Genomic DNA, 21,959 nt, shown 5'->3' on the forward strand with positions numbered 1-21,959 from the left:
CAGATCGGGGCCATGCAGCCGCTTCCAGGAGCAGCATGGTGCGGTCCCCGACCCTGTGCCCTAGCTGAAGCGCTGGATCCGGCCTCGGGCCATAGTTTGCCCACTCCTGATCTAAAAAGTCCCTTCTCCAAATTAACTGAAAGACAGAAGTAGCTCCCTTACATCTAACTCTACTTTTCTAAACTGTTCACCTTGCCCATAATTCAGCTTGCAACCTTATGTACTAGCTGTATTATGATCTTTTTGTCACTGCCAACCTTTAGCGTACTAACTCCACCAAATCAAAGCTAATTCCTATCTGCTCTGCACTGTTGTATAATAATCACATTGGATGATTCTTGTACCCCAGCTTTTGTTATGTGTTGTAACCATTTCAACTAGGGTCTGTGTATCTAAATACTGATTAATTTTGAGCAGTAATGGTTGTATGCCTGTGAATTTGCCTGAGACTCATACTTAGCTCTCAGAATATCTTTTTTCTGAAGACAGAAGTAAAGAAATAGTAATGGTTTATCTAGCTTTTGTTTTAAATTGGCTACTTTCAATTATATTGTCCTATTAAGTTTTGTCCTAAACTGTTCTTTCATTAAGTCTTGCTATCAAGTTGAATTATAGTTGTTATAATTTGATTACTTCATTTAAAATTATACTTCATTATCTGATTCTATTTATTTCAATTTAACCATTTAATTATGTTAAAAATTCTCAGCTACTAGTTAACCTTAATTAGGATAAACAAACTGTTGATGCTGTTAATATCTTAAATAACCGAGTAAATACCATGGTGGTTGATGCTGATATTTTTTTGAATTTTATATTCAGTTTAAACTATTAGTTTGTTCAATATTGTTAACTAACCTTGTTTAAATTTATTTTATATTTTAGAATTTCAAGTTTACTTAAGAGGGTGCTTTGAGTTGCTACATTGTATCAGTCAGTATTTTTCTTTTTATTTGAAGTACAGTAACACCCCACTTAATGTCCTCTCACTTAAAGTTATTTTGATCTTATGTCCCTGCTCAATTACAGAACACGCTCCATTTAAAGTTGTACAGTGCTTCACTATAACATCGTTTGGCTGTCTGCTTTGTCCACAACTGGCAGCCCCCCATCAGCTCCCCTATGCCCCCCCCCAGTGCCTCCTGCCAGCTGGAAGACCCTGTGGATCAGCACCTTCTCCCTCCTCCCCCCCCGCCTCCTGCCCACGGCAATCAGCTGGCTTGCGGCATTCAGGAGGGAGGGGGGAGAAGCGAGGACTTGGTGCGCAGGCTCCCCCCTGTCCTGCTGCCTCCTGAACTCTGCAAACCAGCTGATTGCCATGGGCAGGAGGCAGGGGAGGGAGGGAGGAGGCTGTGCACTGAGTCTTCACTCCTCCCTGCACCCCCCTGCACCTTGAACCTCGCAAGCCAGCTGATTGCCGCAGGCAGGAGGGAGGGGAGAGGAGGGAAAATGCAGCGTGCCTCCCCTCTCCCTCCCCTGTCTCCTGCCCGAGGCAATCAGTTGGCTTGCGGTGTTCAGGGGGCAGGGGAGGGGGGATGGGGAACCTACATGCCGCATCCTCGCTCCTCCCCCCATCCCTCTTGAACGCTGCAAGCCAGCTGATTGCTGCGGGCAGGAGGCAGGGGAAGGAGGGGGAGAAGCGGGACGCGGCATGCAGAGTAAAGGGGCAGAAGCCGGGGGAAGAAGAGGCGGGTTAAGGGTGGGGGCGTGGGGGAAGGCGGGGAGTGGGCGGGCTGAGGGTTGAGCCCCCGACCCCTGGTGCTTGCAGAGTAGGGGAAGCTGCTGCTGCTGTTGCGCAAGGTGCTTCTCCTAGCTTACAGCACCTTCAGCCTCCTTGCCTGCCTCATTGTCTCCAGTGCCAGTGGGCTGTGCCTGCGTAGGGTAAGGCAGGGGCACTTCCGAACTATCGTACTGTACTGTACTGTATGGCAAAAAAAAATTTCCCTGGAACCTAACGCCCGCCCCCCCCCCCTCCCATTTACATTCATTCTTATGGGGAAATCGGATTCACTTAACATCTTTTCACTTCAAGTCGCATTTTTCAGGAACATAACTACAACGTTAAGTGAGGAGTTACTGAAGCTCATTTGCATACTTCTTATTTTAATTGTTTGGTTTCTTTTATCATTTTTGAATACTTGAATAAACATTTGATTTCAAAGTCAAGTTAATTTGTTTATTGTGTGGCATTCCTTAATGGAGAAAGAATCCTTGGTAACTTTTATGTGATGCAGTGTCATTAATAACAATAATAATTAATTCTATCTCTTGATTTATTTTCCTGAATTAGTTGTAGGAGAAGCAATTAATTCTAATGATTTGTTTTCTCTGAATTATTAATTTTAATAATTGTTTGTTTTCGTTTTGTGATTTTCTTTTTAACATTACCTGGTATCCATCCCCTTTCTGCCCCACAAAAGTACAAGGCTAAATCCTGCTTGCCCTGCTTATTTGGATATCATCAATAATAATATTTTAATAATTGCATTACCATAGCACCTGGGAGCCCTAGTCACAGACCGGGATCTTATTGTGGTAGGTGCTGTGCTAGTCTCACAGACGTCAGTAAGACGACTTCTCATTTTACTCACATGAGGATCTGGCTCATAACGAGGTCACTGCTGTGTGTGTGTCAGGGGAAGGGAATGTCGAAGCTTGGATAAATTGTTTCTTGGGGTCTTTAAACTGTATTTCCATTATTTCTTTTAACAAATTCAATAGGGAAACTGTACATCCATAAAGAGAAAAAACAAAGTCCAAAGAAACACAAGAGAACATATTTTCAGGGATATAAAACAGTGTGCAGCCAAGGTCTCAAAACACACGGAAAAAAATAAATAATAAAGGGATTACTGCATACTAGTTTTAATGATAAAAACAGAAAAACAAAACTGGCCATAATTTTTTTTAAAAGCCACAAGCTAATTAAAAACATAATTAAAAACCTAAACATGCTCATTTTATTTCAACAGATAAAGTCTGATGTGCAAATGTTTAAACTCCAGAGGGGCTTCCTACGGCCGTAATAGTATGTACTGGAACCACAGAGTGGTTAGATTGGTATTCATTTTGGATGATTTATTGTTTTTTCCCCCCTTCTCCTGAGTAATGCCATTGTACCACAGTCTCTTCACCTCTACATACTAGAATTTTCATGCGTAAATGTATGTATTTAAGAAAAATGGCGGTCTTGTGTTTAAGATCATGTATTAGGACTGAGGAAACCTGGATTCAGTTTGCAGCTCTGCTACAGACTGAGAGTGTGGTGTTGGGCAAGTTGTTCAGGCTTCATTCCTGAAGACTTGTTCATGTGCTTAATATTATATATTGTGAGTAGTCCCATTAAAGTCACTCAGGCCCCTTCGTTTGAACGGTTAAATGTGCAGAATAAGATCCTTAATCTCTTTGAGTCTCAGTTCCCCATCTGTAAATTATGAATCAGATGACTTCTTTGTCTGATGAATTAGATAGTAAGGTCTTTGGGGTAGGGATTGTCTCTCTATATGCGTAGGCAGCAGGTAGCTAGGGCTAGAGGGAACTCGGTCCCCCCAAATCAGAACCACCCCACTGCCCATGCACAAAGCCCAGAGCAAAGCTCTGCCTTTGGTGGCACCAGGGCCTGCTTGGCACTGAGCTGTCTGGCTGCCCAATAGCAGGAGAAGCAGGAAGAGTCCCCAGAGATCAGCAGCAATTGGTGAGGCAAACCTGTTGGGCCCTGGCATAGTGCTGCAGGCAGAATTCATCCCCAGTGTGGCCATCGAGCCTGCTCCATCCATGGTGTGGTGGTGGCAAGTCTGTCCCACATCTCTGGTCTCTGCAAGAAGAGCTGGGGCTGATGTAAGGGAGTCAAAGGGAGGAGAGGTGAAGAGGCTGCACAGGAGGAAGCCAGACATAGCGACAGCCAGCTGTGGCCACTGACATCGCCACACCATTCCCTGCATTCCCAACCCCCTCCTGCCATAGACCCCCAAATAAACCCCTCCCACAGTCACCCCATTCTCCTCGCCATGACCCCCAAACCTCTCTGTCCCATAGCCCCCAGATAACCCCCAGAGCCCTGCTTAAATCCATCCAACCCCCTGATAACCTATCCCTAGGGTGACCATATTTTCCAAAGGGAAAATGGGACACTGAGTAGGTCTGGCTCAAGCCGCTCACCCATGCCCTGTCCCCCTCACCACCTGCCCACAGATGGGCTGGCCTGTGTCCTGCCCCCCGCTCCTGCCACAGAGGGCTCTCATGTGAGCCCAGATTGCCCCCTGCATGGGGATGGAATTGCTCAGAGCCCTGCCTCCCTCCCACCACTCTCCCCGCATGGCTGTTGCTGCTCACTTGAACCCTGCCTCTCCCTCCCCACCCCCAGTGTAGCTGGTGTTGCTGTTCACTGGAGGCCTGATTTCCGCTTCACCCCCCCGCAGAGCTGGCATCACCACTTGCCCCTCCTTCATATTCCTTTGCATCCTGCTAAGGGTGCGTGCCGCAGTTTTGGGGCAAAAGTGGGCATTTGTCCCATTTGCTCTTGCCACCTGATCATCACTTTTGCCAAAAAAAAAAAAAAAAAAAAAGAAGCCAGTACAGAGATTAAAGAAAGGGACTGTCCTGGTCAAAGTGGGATGTATGGTCACCCTACCTATCCCCAAAGAAACACACCCGACACAAGTTGAAATTGCCTACTTTGGATCAATCCATAGTCCTGCTTGTAGAAACAGTCTTTCCAGGGTAATTACTTGTTACAATGGTTTCCTCACAAAGAAGGATAATAATTAGTCATTGGATGATAAATCACTTTGTTTCCTTTTTGTATTATGCCTGATCCACATCATACTTTGCAATTTGTTTAGTTTTCCCAGGAAGCATTTACTCATTAGTTGTTTTAATTATCAGTATGGTTGAGAAGGTGTTTTGTTGGATCTTCCCATTTTCACTGGCTTATAACTTTCCAAACCAATATTTCTTATTTTATTTGATGTGGCCTTCATGTAGCAACGAAGTTTGGAAATGATCTTACAATTCAAGTCCTGTTACAGAAACCTATTAAAGCGAGCTGGGCTGAACATGCTCCCAGTATTGGTTTATGTTACCGAAACTGTGAAAGGAGAACTTGATTTCTTTTCTGATAGACCTAGTGAATGAAGGGCAGGCAATCGATGTAATATATTTGGATTACAAAAAAAAAATGATATATTGTCTCATGACATTTTTAAAAATTCCTTCAAGTTGGCATGGATATTAATACTGTCCTATGGATTGAAAACTGCTTGAAAGACTATAAACAAGGGGAAATTATAAATGACCGTGCCTCAGTTGTTGGAAGGTATATTGTGTTGTGTCTAAAAGACTCCTGGGGAGCTGGGGCAACCTAGGCAGAACTTAGACCCTCATTCCTCCTTTTCAATTACAGGTATGCAGAGTATGGGAGAAGTATGTCGTTAGACCACAGGGTCCAGCTGGCATGCATAAAGGGAAGGGGTAGAGATGCTATTGCTGAAACTTTCCCCATCTTAGTTCTACTTGAGATTTTTTTAAAGCATCACTGCTGGGAGCAGAATTAAAAATGTTCAGAAGTTATAAGAAACATATCCAACTTGTTGGTAATAGAGTTTGTATTAATTACAGTTACATATGTATATAATGTTTGTTTAAAGATTAATAAAATACCGCTGGGAAAACAAAAGAAGGAAGAGGTATAGCCATTTCTAATAAAAAGCCTTGACTCAATCTTATAGCACTTCAGAGAGGGGAGGCTTTTATTTGGGGGTAGCTTCTGGCCCAGAAAGGGGGAATTTTTATATTTCTCTATTCTACCTACCTGTCTTCCCACCAACATCAGCTTTGTGTTCCTCGGATTTAGTTTCAGCCGTCCACCTTTCATACACTTGCTGATCTCAGTCAGGCTCTCAGATAGTTGGATGACTTTGCTATCAGCAAGGGAAGTGATTAGGATATAGTGCAGGTGTGTTCATATGGTTATTCAGCAGGATGGTCAGTAGAATAGATCCTTGTGAGGGGTCTCGTGAAAGAGGAGAAGTTGTCCATCAGCAAGCTCTGAATGTGGCCCAAAAGGAAGGATCTCATCCAACTGAGTGCTTTCTCTGTGAAATTCCTCAGATGACTAAATCTGATCGGGATCGGGATTGTAGGATCGGGGCCTTAGAGCCTGAAGTGCTTCTCTGCATGGAATATGAGTTTTACAGCACTTAGCACATTGGGGCCCTAATACTGATTCAGGCCTCCTTTGGGCACTGCAATCACATTAATGTTTAATAATACAAATAGGGCTAATTTTGCCCTGTATCTGTGTTCTTAACATATTGTATAACTCACATTATATGGTACTATTTTCCTTATTACAAAGATTTTTTTGTGTGTCTAGAAAATGAAGTGAACTTGTCTGGTGCATTTCAGATTGTGGGGCATCCACACACCATAGATCATGGAACAAACAGCAATTAGCAACAGTCTTTCATTATCAGTGTGGATAAAAATCAATGATTTTTTTAAAAAAATAAAAAAAAAATATTTAAATGAGATTTTTTTTATTTAAATCGGATTTTTTTGATAAAATGCTTTTTGAGGGAAAAAACCTATCTAAAGATAGGATTATAGCTCAAAGATATCTCATCATGGAATAGGGATTATAAATTCTAATTCTATACTATGAGACAATATATTCATGTAATGTTTATGAAAAGTTTTGTAAATGAGTTCCAATAGTTCCTGGATTAGGGACCCAATTTTATGGGGTTCCACAGGCTTCTGTATAGATTATTTAGGTTAATCTTTCTATGTACACAATGGGACTCAGCGCTCAGTCTAGAAGATACCATCAGAGATGCTTAGTTTTGCAGTTCTCAAACTGTGAATTTGTGTCTCCAGAGGTAACATGCTTGTTAACAGCAAAAATGTTTTTAAATAAATAATATATAGAGGTGAGAAATAACAGACCTCAACTCTGTTGTCCCTCTGCAAATTTGTGTACACAGTCAATCGCTTACCTCTCTCTAAAAGTGCAAAGTTTCAAAAAGTTCAATGAATAGAAGATTGTTGCGGGTGGAATAGATCTGGACAAGGAAAAGAAGTCTGGAGAAAAATGTGAGAAGTGAGGGACATATGCTTGTTTTGTTAAAATATTATATGTTTGCTGTTGAAGAAAAAAATCCAGAATACTTAACGTTGTTGTTTTAGTTAAATAAAACAATTTAAATGCCTGTCTGGTGAAGTTCTCCTCCTAATACAGCATGGCAAGAAAATCCTCCAAATATTAATGATTAACCTGTTGAACTGGAGATAGTTTAGCTCCCAGTGACTTCATAAATGTCTGCTTCAATTATCTTTGGTAAATGAAATAACCAAACAATCATTCATTTTCTGATACAGCTGTAAAACTAATCTGAAAAGTTTTCAGCATAAATCCCTATTTAAAAATGTGTAGTGTGTACCTTCTAAAAATGAAACCTACACCTATCTCTGAGTGGTGAAGAATATGTATTAAGCTTATAACAACCAATAAGAATGCACTTTTATGTAGAAAACTTTTATGTAGAAAACCAAAATCAAGTCTTCCTGACTAGTGATTTAAATCATGATTTAAATCACTGTGCTCATCATAGTGTCTTATTCTACTATCCCTCAATACAAAGATTATGTCTGCCAAGGGGGTTCATTGGTGGGTTCTTAGGGGGCTGAGGAGTCTTCTCTGATGGATTGCAACATTGTCATGGTGGAGAGGCTTGCTTGGGCTAAAGAACCTCAGAGCTATATTGTCCAGAGCTTTCATTATTATATAACTGTGAAAGCATTAGTTCTTACAGTGCTTGAACTACTCTGAAATTATTTCCCCTCAGTTTGTAATGTGTTACAACCAAGACTTTTTTTTTTTAATTACATACATTCCTCCTTGATGTCATATTTCCCTTTTCAGGTCTATTTATTGATTTAAAGATGCACTTTCTTTTTTTAAATCAGTTTGCAGATGGTGAACTCTCAAAAGCTACCACAGTATTGTATTTTGCTGATATAACTTAAAAAAGCACAGAGCTAGGCCTGCTATTTGTAACTTAAAGTGCCTGCTGAAAGCTATTTTAAGACATGACTGAGTTGTTAGTTTCTGTTAGCTGGTTGAAATAACGTGAGATGGTCATGTGTAAGTGAATGGCGTGCTTTGAAAGAATCTGAGTCCAGGAATTTGTATAGTGAATAGTTATTGAAATTTTTGTATTAATAGTGAGCAATCAGAATGTCAGTTGAAAATTATTTACCAGTTGTGAGTCAATACCTGCAGAGCATTCCTGCATGTGGAGTGCTTAAAATCATTCAATTTCAGTTTGAGAATTATAGCTGTGGGGAAAAAGAAAATACAAATGTTAAAGAGCCATACTGCTGCTGTGGTAGTGTTGCTTTGCACCATTCTGCTGGGGTAAAATAACTCTTAACACTTGCATAGCTGGCCCTGGTAAGAGAATATTTGAGTGGTGTAGAGTTGGTGCAATGGCTTCTATGCCCTTCCCTGTGGCTGGTGTAGAGGGCATGGTTGTGGAGAAGGAGCATTGCCCTGGTCTTCCTTGCATTCTGGTGTGTTCTGGCTGCTTTCATGACTCTTGTGTCCATTGGGACCTATGCCTGAAAACATCTAGTTTACAAACGCTGGGGAGGACTAGTCTGATCCACTGCTGGCACAGTATCAGGGGAGTGCAAAAGTGACTTAAAGTCGCTGATGCAAACGACCTTTTCTGAAATGTGTTATTCAACCACAGTCAAAGATTAGGTCAGGTACAATTTTTCAAATGTTTTTGTCTTTGTTTTTATTAAATTGGAGGGTACAATATGTTCTCTTCTTACTGCACTCGTAATTCCCATACTCCTAGAGGAGATTACGCATGCACTTTGAAAAGAGACTATATTCTCAACAGCACAAACCCAGTCTGAAACAAATAATGCCTTTCTTGACTACAGTTCATACCGTATAAATCAATTTACTGTTATTTTTTCTGTTTTGTTCTAGACTCCACCAAGAAGATTAAGGATGTTCTGGAAGAATTCCATGGTAACGGTGTGCTAGCAAAATATAATCCTGAAGGGGTAATTCTTCTTTTTTATTCAGTGGTTTAAAATGTGATTAATGTAAAAAATGTTTTAAAAAATGACGTGGCAGAATAAGCATTTATAAATAGATAATTATTTACAAATTTGCTGTTTGGAGTGATGCTTTGTGCTTTTGAAAGTAAAACATATACTGAAGAACTAAAAAAAAAGATTTATTTAACTAAAAGGATCTATTAATATGATCATTTCATAGAATCATAGAAATGTAGGGCTGGAAGGGACCTCAAGAAGTGATCTAGTCCATCATTCAAAAGCCATAGAACACTCATGTTTATTCTGATGAATAATTTATTTGTGTAAACAAAGTTACAGTTGCTCTTTTATTTAAAAAAAATCACTTACAAAAATCTTTGTGGTGAAGTTAAGATGTTGCCACAGAACAATGCCTTCTGCTCCATATATTTTTTTGGGATGTGGGACTTCATAACACCAAATTCAAATTTAAAAAAACCTAGAAATGCTCAGGTAAGATCTCCTCACGTATCCATGAAGGAATGTTTAGGTTAGAAAAAACAAACTTAGGAAACTCAGGCAATGCTTACTTGTGGTCCTGCTTCCCATGCAATCTTAATCCTAGCCACATAAGGACGCAAACACCTTGTTGTATCATTATTTTGGGAGTGAGGAATATTTGCTTGAATTGCAAATTGCCTGAGAGTAATATTAGGAAATTCTACAATGTATTGTTAGGTTCTGTAACTGCAGTAGTGCAGTTAGACCAATAAGGAGAGGTAGCTCAGTGTGTCCAGCGTGATTCCTGTATCAGTGCGGCTACACAAGCTACTACGGGGCCTTGAATATGAATTCTGATTTGAAGTTATGGCGGACACGGATATAATGCCCATTATTATTAGGAGGAGTAGGCGCACTCTGATGTTACCAGTTCCTATTGCAATCAGTGTAGGATAATTAAGGTTGTGTTAGCTCAAGTTTAACCACAAGTTACTAGGCTTCATGCAGGAATTATTGGGTGAAATTCTATGGGCTGTGCTGTGCATGAAATTGGACTAGATGATCACATTGGTCCATTCAGGCCTTAAAATATATGCAGAAGTGGGACCTTGGCTGGTTTTCATAAACTTTTTTTTAAATATTAACTTTCTTTAGTAATATGTAGGGAATCCTTAGCTGAACAGGGAGCTGCAAAATTTATGCTGCTTTTGGTATTGCCCTCAATTTTTGTAGGGAGTTCTTATCTATGGATATGGGATCTTAATCAGTATTTAAAATAAATATATATATTTAAGAAAAAGCATTTCCGTTTATCTTTAAAAGTATTTTTCTATTTAAACCTATGGAATAAAGCCACATACTACTCTTTAGCACATCCATATAATGTATATCAAAACAGCTCAATTAGCTCAATATGTATTTTCCTTCTTGGCATATTTTTCTGTGACTTATATGGAATTCATAATATGAGAGCACTTGTGCTAAGTAAACTTTGTTGTGAATCAGTTCCCATATATATTACTTTGTATTGTATATATTAAAGACAAGAAACATTGGCAAGTAAACCAACTAAAGCCCCTTGAACTTTGAGATCTTCTGTGATACTTTCAATTGTGGTGGTAAAATGCAATAATAAGTAATTTTATCTGACCTCTGGATCTGTATGTATCTGTAGAGCAGTGGTTCTCAACCTATTTATCATTGTGGGCCACATGCACACAATATATATACTACCTGTATGGCCCTGAGGATGTCACATGGGCTGCAGCTGTGTGGTAATTGGGCGCCCGCGGGTTGAGAACCACTGCCGTAGAGCTATGAGTTATCCTTGGCTGATCATCTTGAATCTGCATTATTTTTATGCCTGGAGTTATGTTATGAAACTTTGTAGTGTACTATATTTATGGAGATAAAAGAGCCTAAACAATCTCATGTTCCAGATTTCTCCTTGCCCTGTGGGTTCAACGCTGTATTCCACTCTAGTGCTGTTGTGGTGCAATTCATTATATGCCACTTTAATAATCAGATTGCTCCAGTACAATTATTATCTTTTTGACATTCAAAACTGAGTTTTGAAATCATGGGGTCTTGTTTCTTCATTGTCTTTCACCTTGTAGAGTCACATAAAGCTGTGCAGAGCGGTCAGATTGGGAGGTTAGTTCAGCAATGGAGATGATGAACTTGGCCATCAGAGGGTTATCCAACATAGGAGGGGACCCTCCAGTGTCATGGACCTGATTGTAGCAGCTCCTATGCCACTCCCTCTTCCTGCTTTTGGTGTAGGGAATGTGACTGAGGCTTCTGTAAAGACCATTGATTCCCAGACGTCATTTCAGTCTCACTGTGGTCATTGTCAGCTGGCATAGTTTGGAGCAACCTTTTAGACTCGCTAGGGGATGAGCTCCTAAAACTCATCTCCGTTATTCAGGATTTATCTCAGCTAGTGCATGGCACCCACTGGCCCTTTAGAAGAGCTATATTGAAGAAATAGTCAAGGTTAAGTTAAGAAAGTAGATGGAGCCAAAGACAATGAAATGTTTATGTATAGCAAGACCAGGGCTCTGTTGTAACAAGACTGTTTCTAGGCAGGCTGTTTCAGCAATTATGTGGCTCAAGGGGACATGCTGTGGCCATTGGATCTAAGCTGCACCTATGAACTGTGAGTTTGAGATCCTGTCTTTGTCAGAAACGTGAGAGCACTAGGTGGGTGTATTGCTTCTATCCACCTGTGTCAAGGGGATTTTATACTTTTGGGTTTCAGAGTAACAGCCGTGTTGCGTATACTTTTGGGGACATTTGCCCTCATTAAAGCTACTTTACAAGGGTATCTGTTTCCTGGGAGGCCCCTCTCTATGCCCCCCATGTGAGTTGGGGTCTGGAAGAGCCTAGTCCCTCTGTGTGGGAAGCTGAGAATAAGCATGTGTGGAACTTGCACCTAGTGCCAAGACTAAGGTGAGTCTTGGGCATGGGCATGCTTGGTGCACAGCACAGACTCACAAGTGCAGTCATTGGGGAGAGGAATAAGAACACCCACTGAGATTAATAGAGCAGTTCACGTGTCTCAGAGCTATTGTTTAAAGCTGTATTGATCTCCCTGGGATGTTCTCGTTTAGCTGAGAACATGTCATTAACATGAAATGGGCCACTTCATCTCTCTGAGGTTATGTTTACTCTGCAATAAAAGACTGGTGGCTCGCCCAGGTCAGCTGACTCAGCTCAGGCTGCATATAAAATTGTAATGTACTGTGACCCTCCCCACCTCTCAGGGTCCTAGAGCCCAGGCTCCAGCTCAACCCCGAAAGTCTTCCCTGCAATTTTATAGCCACACGAGTCTGAGTCAGTTGAGTCACACCGTAAGCCTTCTATGCTGCATATGCTTGTCCCAGATTTTTGGGGTAGTGACTCTGCAACTCCATTCTCCTGCCTCTTTCTGCCCCCTGCCTCTGGTACATGCACACCTCACAGACTCACCACTTTCCCACCTCCGTATGGCCTGGTAGCATGAAGTGGCAAGATGGAGTTGGTGAGAGCGTGTGTGTGTGTAGGGTGTACTCAAAGCAGCTGGTGTGTGTGTGTGTGTGGGGGGGTGTTGGCGTAGTAGGTGTGCATGGAGGTGGCTTGGAATAACAAGCATGTTGGAGGGAATGAGGTAGTAGTAGCGGAGTAGTGATCTCGGCAGTTAGTGGGGAATATATGAGTCAGAGCAAGTGAGGGGTGGTGTGGAAACTGTGCAAAAGAGTGTGTGGTGGAAAGAAGGGGTCAGAGAGGTGCAGTGGAGGATGTTGTGGGGTCTGCAGCTCTGTTTCCATCATCCCCCACATCCATCAATCAAACAACGATAGGTACTAATATGGCCCTATCACTATAGCATCTGAGCATCTCACAATCTTTAACGTATTTACCCTCACAAGACTCACATGAGGTAGGGAGGTGCTGTCATCCCCACTTTTACAGATAGGAAACTGAGATACAGAGAGTCCAAATGACTCGACTGAGGTCACACAGGGAGTCTGTCGCAGAGCAAAGAATTAAACCTGGGTCTCTTAAGTCCCATGTCCTTATCCTGGACCACCCTTCCTCTCAGATCACCCACAATGCCCGTTCCCCCTTCAAAAAATATCTCCACTGACTCCATACTTGTTCCCATATCCTCTGCTCAGCCTATGGGTCTCATGTTGATGCCTGCCTCTTCTTGGGGAGGACAGTACAGAAGAGAGAACCAGGCTGTACGGACAGGCAGAGAGATCTGAGATAGAATTCATACCCAGAACACAGCTTCTAGAGATACATCTAGAGTGGTAATTTTTGCTCTGAAGTAGTTTTGAGCATTTGTAGATAAATGGAAAAAGTGAATACAATCCCTTCATCCAAAGCACTGCTTTGATTTACTTATTGTACAAATGATAGGAAACGTAGCATTTCATCACAGGTTTTTAAATGGTGCTGACCAGAGACTATCCTTCTCTGCGCTTGTAGTTAAACTGCTCAGAACTGGTTCAGCAACACCTGTTGCTGACATCCATTGTTGACCACGGATAACTTACACAAACTACATTGGGCTGATGGTGAAAGTTGCAAGACATTGTTTTCATTGTTATTTTTCCTTGGATATCTATCATTGCATGGTTAAAAACCAAATGCTTGCACTGTCTGTCTAATCAAGACTAGACCCATTTTTCACAACTATTCTAACATAAAATAATAGAATGTTTGTTCTCTTTCAAACCTGTTTATCTACAAAACGAAACTTTCAACTAAAATAGTCCTATTATAAAAACAGAGTCTGAGTGTTACTATATATATTGCATTAATATGTGTGTTCTCTCTTTCTTTCTTTGCATGCACTACAGAAACAAGACATTCTTAATCAAGTAAGTAATCGTTCTTTATTAGATTTTTTGTTATTGCTAATATGAACAGTGATTGTATGTTTGCAGGGTTCCACTGAAACATTCATATATTGATAAATATTTCACGTGGCCACTCTTTCAGGTAATGTATTATAATTTGAAGCTGAGAACAAGGTGTATTCTTACTAAAACAGCATGCTGTTTTTCATTAGGTGAGTTTAACTTGTATCATTGTGACTGTCCAAAATTTTGCTAAAAGTGTAATTAAGAGCAACATGGAAAATTGAGGTCAGGTAATCAGCCACAAGATAATGTGTAATTTCTAGTGAGCTCTTGTAAATGTTTTCTGTTCCTGTGAGCTATTATTTTTTGAGAAGCATTAATATGATCATATAATCTTTTAATGATCAGACTGTGTCATTCACATGTACACTGCTGTGTGATACAAAGCCAGTTAGTCCCATAAACTATCCACATTTCAGAATTTGAGTAGAATATAAACTTTAGTGTAATTAGCTATATAATAACATTACCCTGTTGTGTTCAGAGCCTAAAACAACAAAATATATCCACACTACAGTAGCTAGCTAACCAGATGAATCTGGAAGTTGAAAGCTGCTTATATCTTCCCTCTGCACATCTATGCAAGGGCCAGAGACAATGTGCTTAGTTCACAATTGAAAATGAATTTCGTAATCTTCCATAACATCCAAAGAGCATTTATTTTCCACATAACAAAACCATGTCCAATGCAACACGGTTAGTAGCCATGGCTCTAGAGAGGCTCAGTGCTTGGAATAGGAATGTTAAAAATCAGGATTTATATTCAGGAACAAAGTGTCTGTGAGAAATATTGAGTAATGCAGTCAAACACTGTTCCTGACCTCTAAAAATCCAGTGCAGCTCTTCCTTAGCTTTCATTTATACCAAGTTCATCCATTTCCCAGACCCCCAAAACAGTGAATGAAAGATATTTATCTGGGATATGAAACCATGAGAAGAGGGAGTGAATGCTCCATCTAATTGGCTTATTATACAATAACAGCTCAAGCAGCAATATGTTTGAAGAGCCTCTGCCAACAGTGGCAGCAAGGGATTTCAGAAAATTATGTTCCTCAGCTTTCCAACTACACCACTACCCCAATATAATGTGAACCAATATAACACAAATTCGGATATAACGTGGAAAAGCAGTGCTCCAGGGGGGGGGCGGGGCTGCGCGCTCTGGTGGATCAAAGCAAATTCGATAGAATGTGGTTTCACCTATAATGCGGTAAGATTTTTTGGCTCCTGAGGACAGCGTTATATCAGGGTAGTGGTGTACTAGAGAACAGGTCAGCTAGCAAATATTACATACTAACTCAGTGGTGGGTAAACCTTTTGGCCCGAGGGCCACATCTGGGTATGGAAATTGTATGGCGGGCCATGAATGCTCATGAAACTGGGGCTTGAGGTACGGGAGGGGGAGAGGGCTCTGGCTGGGAGTGCGGGCTCTGGGGTGAGCCCAGAAATGAGGAGTTGAGGGTATGGGAAGGGGCTCTGGGCTAGGGCAGGTTCCTGGCCAATGGGAGTTGTGCTTGGGGCACAGACAGTGTGCGGAGCCCCTGGCTGCCCCTACGTGTAGGAGCCAGAGAATGGACGTGCTGCTGCTTCCGGGAGCCCCCATCCCGCTCCCCGGTTGGAGCACCAGAGTGGGGCAAGCCCTGGACCCTGCTCCCTAGCGGGAGCTCGAGCATCAAATTAAAACATCTGAAGGGTTGGATGGGGCCCCCAGGCTGTAGTTTTCCCACCCCTGTACTAATTAGTTACTATCTTTCACATTCTGGGGTGCAATCTAGACCAATGAGAGGTTGTCACTGCCTGCCACTCTAACCCAGGGTGCCTTACAATGCTTTGCTGTTGTAGCTCCCACTCTCAGTTGGGCCACTCTCAGTTTAGCAGCATGCAGGTCACGCTAAGTGTCTGTGTGTAGTTGAAACCCTGATCTGGCAGCTCTGACCCCAGCAGCTTGTCATCAACACACCAGTCACACTGGCTTCCACCAGCCTTGGTTACAAACTGACTTATGACTGACATATGACTTATTTTTAAATAGGATTTTATGTGTGCACAAGATTCAGCTTTTATAAGCGAGAAGCTGAAATGATTGAAATGCTAAGCCTCTCCAAAATCAGGATCATAATGGAAACAATATATGAATACAGTAGCAATTGTGGGTGGTGATATTGATGATAAGAGGCAGGATAAACATTATCCCTTTTTATGTGACAGTATTTCAAAGTACTGTTTCGTGATTCACTTGAAAATGAAAGTGAGATAAACACTTTGTTGGAAGCAAGATTCAGTCAGATAACTATTGATTTTTTTATATGGGTATTGATGAATTTTTAAAGGTAAAGCATTTGTAAGTTCACGAGTATAATGAGAAGAAGCACAGTCTTTATGTTTTGGACTTGATTATGTGTTACAGCAATTCAGTTTATATCAGTTTTCTCTGATTGATAATGTGGGACAGTTGTTAAATTGATATGCTGAAACACCAATTGAAAAGCAGTTTTTCTGTGAAATTACTTGCTGCAAGAAACCATGAGAAACAAGGTGTTCTTCAGGGCAGATAATGTCCTCTTTTTTTGTAAAAAGAAAAGGAGGACTTGTGGCACTTTAGAGACTAACACATTTATTTGAGCATAAGCTTTCGTGAGCTACAGCCCACTTCTTCGGATGCATGCAGTGGAAAATACAGTGAGGAGATTTTATATACACAGAGAACATGAAACAATGGGTGTTACCATACGCACTATAAGGAGAGTGATCAGGTAAGGGGAGCTATTACCAGCAGGAGAGAGAAACAAAAAACCTTTTGTAGTGATAATCAAGGTGGGCCATTTCCAGCAGTTGACAAGAACCTCTGAGGAACAGTGTGTGTATGTGTGTGGGGGGAATAGTTTTACTTTGTGTAATGACACATCCACTCCCAGTCTTTATTCAAGACTAATGTAATGGTGTCCAGTTTGCAAATTAACTCCAATTCAGCAGTCTCTCGTTGGAGTCTGTTTTTGAAGTTTTTTTGTTGAAGAATTGCCACTTTTAGGTCTGTAATCGAGTGACCAGAAAGATTGAAGTGTTCTCCGACTGGTTTTTGAATGTTATAATTCTTGACATCTGATTTGTGTCCATTTATTCCTTTACGCAGAGACTGTCCGGTTTGGCCAATGTACGTGGCAGAGGGGCATATATTACATTGGTAGATGTGCAGGTGAATGAGCCTCCGATAGTGTGGCTGATGTGATTAGGCCCTATGATGGTGTCCCCTGAATAGATATGGGGCACAGTTGGCAACGGGCTTTGTTGCAAGAATAGGTTCCTGGGTTAGTGGTTCTGTTGTGTGGTGTGTGGTTGCTGGTGAGTATTTGCTTCAGGTTGGGGGGCTGTCTGTAAGCAAGGACTGGCCTGTCTCCCAAAATCTGTGAGAGTGATGGGTTGTCCTTCAGGATAGGTTGTAGATCCTTGATGATGCGTTGGAGAGGTTTTAGTTGGGGGCTGAGGGTGATGGCTAGTGGCGTTCTGTTATTTTCTTTGTTAGGCCTGTCCTGTAGTAGGTAACTTCTGGGTACTCTTCTGGCTCTGTCAATCTGTTTCTTCACTTCAGCAGGTGGGTATTGTAGTTGTAAGAATGTTTGATAGAGATCTTGTAGGTGTTTGTCTCTGTCTGAGGGGTTGGAGCAAATGCGGTTGTATCGTAGAGCTTGACTGTAGACAATAGATAGTGTGGTGTGGTCTGGATGATTATAAGAAGATTCTATAGTGATTTCTAACATCCCTTAACTCCAGTTCCAAGATGGTGTTCTGTAAAACACACCAGAAGTTTGTGGTCATGTTCATCACAACACTCTTTTGCGAGTCCTAGTGTTTATATTGTATAATTAACAAGATAATAGAGAGACAAGATTGGTGAGGTAATGTCTTCTATTAGACCAATTTCTGTTGGTGAGACAAGCTTTCTAGCTTACACAGAGCTCTTCTTCAAGTCCTGGGGACAAGATGGTTACAACAAGACATTTACAACACTGCATATAACAAAATAATGACATTCACAGTACAAAAATCTCTATAGAGGAAGGAGCGAGCAGTGGCTCCGAAGCTAATTACTTTGTTTATTAGACCCTGTGGTATGCAGCACAGTGCTCGTGATAAGAAAGCATGGTGTAAAAGAACCTTTTAAGTTGCACAAAAGAAGGTAGAAATAACATTTGATTCCATACTGTATAGCTATTCATACTATATAGCCAGAAATCATTTTACTAATACAGTAGAACCTCAGAGTTTCTAATTGTTTGTAACTCTGAAATGTTTGTAATGCTAAACAAAACATTATGGTTGTTTTTTCAAAAGTTTACAACTGAACATTGACTTCATACAGCTTTGACACTTTACTATCCAGAAATTAAATACTACTTTCCCTTATTTTTTTTAGTGGATTATGTTTAACACATCACTATACTGTATTTGCCTTTTTTTTTTTTTTTTTTGGTCTCTGCTGCTGCCTGATTGCATACTTCCAGTTCCAAATGAGGTGTGTGGTTGACTGGTCAATTCGTAACTCTGGTGTTCGTAAATCTGAGGTTCTACTGTAACAAAATCCTTTATGGGCTAAAGAACACCTGTAGATACACTTTAGACTCCTCTTGTCCTTCCCCAGATACCAGCACAGGAGATAGTCATAAGGGAGTACAGGGAGGAAAAAGAATGAGACTGTCCCAGCAGGACAAGCACCTGGATGATGTTTGCATGTGGTATCTGTTGGATTAAATCTATTTACATTTGAGCATACAGAAAAGAATGTATCAAACATCCAAAGGCTGGAGTGTCATGACACTATCTTCAATTGCCCATACATTTGCTTCAGACAGACCTTTTGTACTGATCAAATCTTTACCATCTCAGGGGTGATACAGCTGAAGAGTGGCCAGCTGCAATAAATAAAAGAAATGACAATTCACTTTTAAACGATACAGAATAATTAGTGTCTTTCTAGTGCATTCTGCCCCAATATGGTCACCATGGCCTAAAGGGATATTGTATTATTATTTTAAAATACTTAACTGATGACTGTAGCAGTTTCGCTTGGGTTATTGATGTTTGCAAAATGCCATTGCTTTCACTCCAAGATACAGGATAACCCAAATTTAGGAGAGTAGATTTAACAATACAGTTTATATATTAGAATCCGAATACTCGGGTACATCACTCATGAAAAATTGTACACAGATTTGGTTGTGGAAAGCAAAATATATCAATGAGTGATATTGTCCCTCAGTAATTGAGAATTAGGTTGGTTGTCCATTTAGAAAATACAATCCATGAGGAAAGTATTTGTTACTTTCCTGATTGCGCTTTTCATCGGCACTCTACCTCATCCCTCCTGGTATTGCCGATGTCCAGTGATGTGTGTAGTATATGTTGTCACACCATTGGACATTTTGTCATACCAAGTGTGTGACGCGAGTTAAGGGGTTAAGCAAGAACGATACTGTGATAATTATGGCAAAAATGATACTGTGAGAGCTACTGGACAAACCTCATTGAATTCAGTCAAAGCTTATTGAATTGAATTTAAATATTTTAGGAGTTGATTCTAAAAAAAAAAAAAGTGTGTGTGTGTTGTTGTGAAATTGTATGAGAGATGGTGGATCAGGTAATACCTTTTGCTAGACCAACAACTGTTTATGAGAGAGACAAGATTTTGAGCTTACACAAAGCTCTTCTTCGGGACTGGGAAAAGTACGCAGAGGGTATGTATGCAGCAGCAACAAGACACTCGCAGCTGGCCCAGGCCAGGTGGCTCAGGCTTGTTGGGTTTGGGCTTTGGGGCTGTTTCATTCCTGTGTAGATTTCTGGGCTTGGGCTGCAGCCTGAGTTCTGAGACCCTCCCACATTGCAGGGTCGTAGAGCCTGGCCTCCAGCCCAAACCCAAAAGTCAGTGCAGTGAAACAGCCCCTCAGCCTGAGTCCCAGGAGCCCAAGTCAACTGGCATGGGCCAGCCATGGGGTTTTCTTTGCTATGTAGACATACCCAGAGTGTCCCAGCTCAATACAGTACAAAGTGGAGCAGCTTGTTGAGCATAAGCAGTTAACACGTATTCAAGGGACCATTCAAGGTGAAGTGGCCTGTTAACACCTGCCCAATCACAGAGGAAAGGAATGGGAAGAAGAAGGCAGCTGGGGGCGGGAAGGGGGTTGTTGTTAGTGGGTTATAGATTGTTGTAATAAGCCATAAATCTGGTGTGTCTATTCAGTTCATGTTTTTTAGTGTCTAGCAAAGTTATGAATTTAAGCTCCCAGGCTCATCTTTTGAAAGTGTTGTGCAGGTTTCCTTTGAGTATAAGGATTGATGGGCTATGGCTTGGCTACACTTGCAAGTTAGAGCACATTAAATCATCCCTGGGCTCCCTAACTTCTGAGGTGTCCACACTGGCAAGGCACATAGAGGGCCTGTAAAAAGGCAGAAAGGGGTTACAGTGGACGAGAAGCTGGATATGAGTCAACAGTGTGCACTTGTTGCCAAGAAGGCCAATGGCATTTTGGGATGTATATGTAGGGGCATTGCCAGCAGATCGAGGGACGTGATCATTCCCCTCTATTCGACATTGGTGAGGCCTCATCTGGAGTACTGTGTCCAGTTTTGGGCCCCACACTACAAGAAGGGTGTGGAAAAATTGGAGAGAGTCCAGCGGAGGGCAACAAAAATGATTAGGGGACTGGAACACATGACTTATGAGGAGAGGCTGAGGGAACTGGGATTGTTTAGTCTGCAGAAGAGAAGAGTGAGGGGGGATTTGATAGCTGCTTTCAACTACCTGAAAGGTGGTTCCAAAGAGGATGGATCTAGACTGTTCTCAGTGGTAGCTGATGACAGAACAAGGAGTAATGATTCATAGATTCATAGATATTTAGGTCAGAAGGGACCATTATGATCATCTAGTCTGACCTCCTGCACAACGCAGGCCACAGAATTTCACCCACCACTCCTACAAAAAAAAACCTCACACCTATATCTGTGCTATTGAAGTCCTCAAATTGTAGTTTAAAGACCTCAAGGAGCAGAGAATCCTCCAGCAAGTGACCCGTGCCCCATGCTACAGAGGAAGGCGAAAAACCTCCAGGGCCTCTTCCAATCTGCCCTGGAGGAAAATTCCTTCCCGACCCCAAATATGGCGATCAGCTAAACCCTGAGCATATGGGCAAGATTCATCAGCCAGATACTACAGAAAATTCTTTCCCAGGTAACTTGGATCTTACCCCATCTAAAACCCATCACAGGCCATTGGGCCTATTTACCATGAATATTTAATTACCATGGTAATTAAATAATGGTCTCAAGTTGCAGTGGGGGAGGTTTAGGTTGGATATTAGGAAAAACTTTTTCACTAGGAGGGTGGTGAAACACAGGAATGCGTTACCTAGGGAGGTGGTGGAATCTCCTTCCTTAGATATTTTTAAGGTCAGGCTTGACAAAGCCCTGGCTGGGATGATTTAGATGGGGATTGGTCCTGCTTTGAGCAGGGGGTTGGACTAGATGACCTCCTGAGGTCCCTTCCAATCCTGATATTCTATGATTCTATGATTCTGTGAAAAGTGGCAAAGAGTCCTGTGGCACCTTATAGACTAACAGACGTAGTGGAGCATGAGCTTTTGTGGGTAAATACCCACTTTGTCGGATGCATGTAGTGGAAATTTCCAGAGGCAGGTATAAATATGCAAGCAAGAATCGGGCTAGGGATAACGAGGTTAGTTCAATCAGGGAGGAGGAGGCCCTCTTCTAGCATTTGAGGTGTGAACACCAAGGGAGGAGAAACTGCTTTTGTAGCTGGCTAGCCATTCACAGTCTTCATTTAATGCTGAGCTGATGATGTCAAATTTGCAAATGAACTGAAGCTCAGCAGTTTCTCTTTGAAGTCTGGTCCTGAAGTTTTTTTGCTGCAGGAGGTTGAAGTGTTCTTCTACAGATTTTTGTATATTGTATATTGCCATTCCTAATATCTGATTTGTGTCCATT

The 21,959-nt window shown here is 41.5% G+C and overlaps 1 protein-coding gene across 6 annotated transcripts in view; it reads left to right on the forward strand.

The window, feature by feature from the left end:
• The window catches only part of DGKB (diacylglycerol kinase beta), a 440,036-nt gene that overhangs the window by 35,256 nt on the left and 382,821 nt on the right, over positions 1–21,959 (forward strand). For 3 of the 6 annotated variants that reach the window (XM_077809368.1, XM_077809370.1, XM_077809373.1), the window contains exons 2-3: positions 9,002–9,078; positions 13,905–13,925. In XM_077809368.1, the coding sequence (XP_077665494.1) occupies positions 9,002–9,078; positions 13,905–13,925 (98 nt within the window). The remainder of the gene's footprint in view (positions 1–9,001; positions 9,079–13,904; positions 13,926–21,959) is intronic. The other 3 variants (XM_077809371.1, XM_077809372.1, XM_077809374.1) reach the window with 1 other exon arrangement.

The sequence above is a fragment of the Eretmochelys imbricata genome, chromosome 2, assembly GCF_965152235.1.
Source record: "Eretmochelys imbricata isolate rEreImb1 chromosome 2, rEreImb1.hap1, whole genome shotgun sequence".
Classification (NCBI taxonomy): Eukaryota; Metazoa; Chordata; order Testudines; family Cheloniidae; genus Eretmochelys; species Eretmochelys imbricata.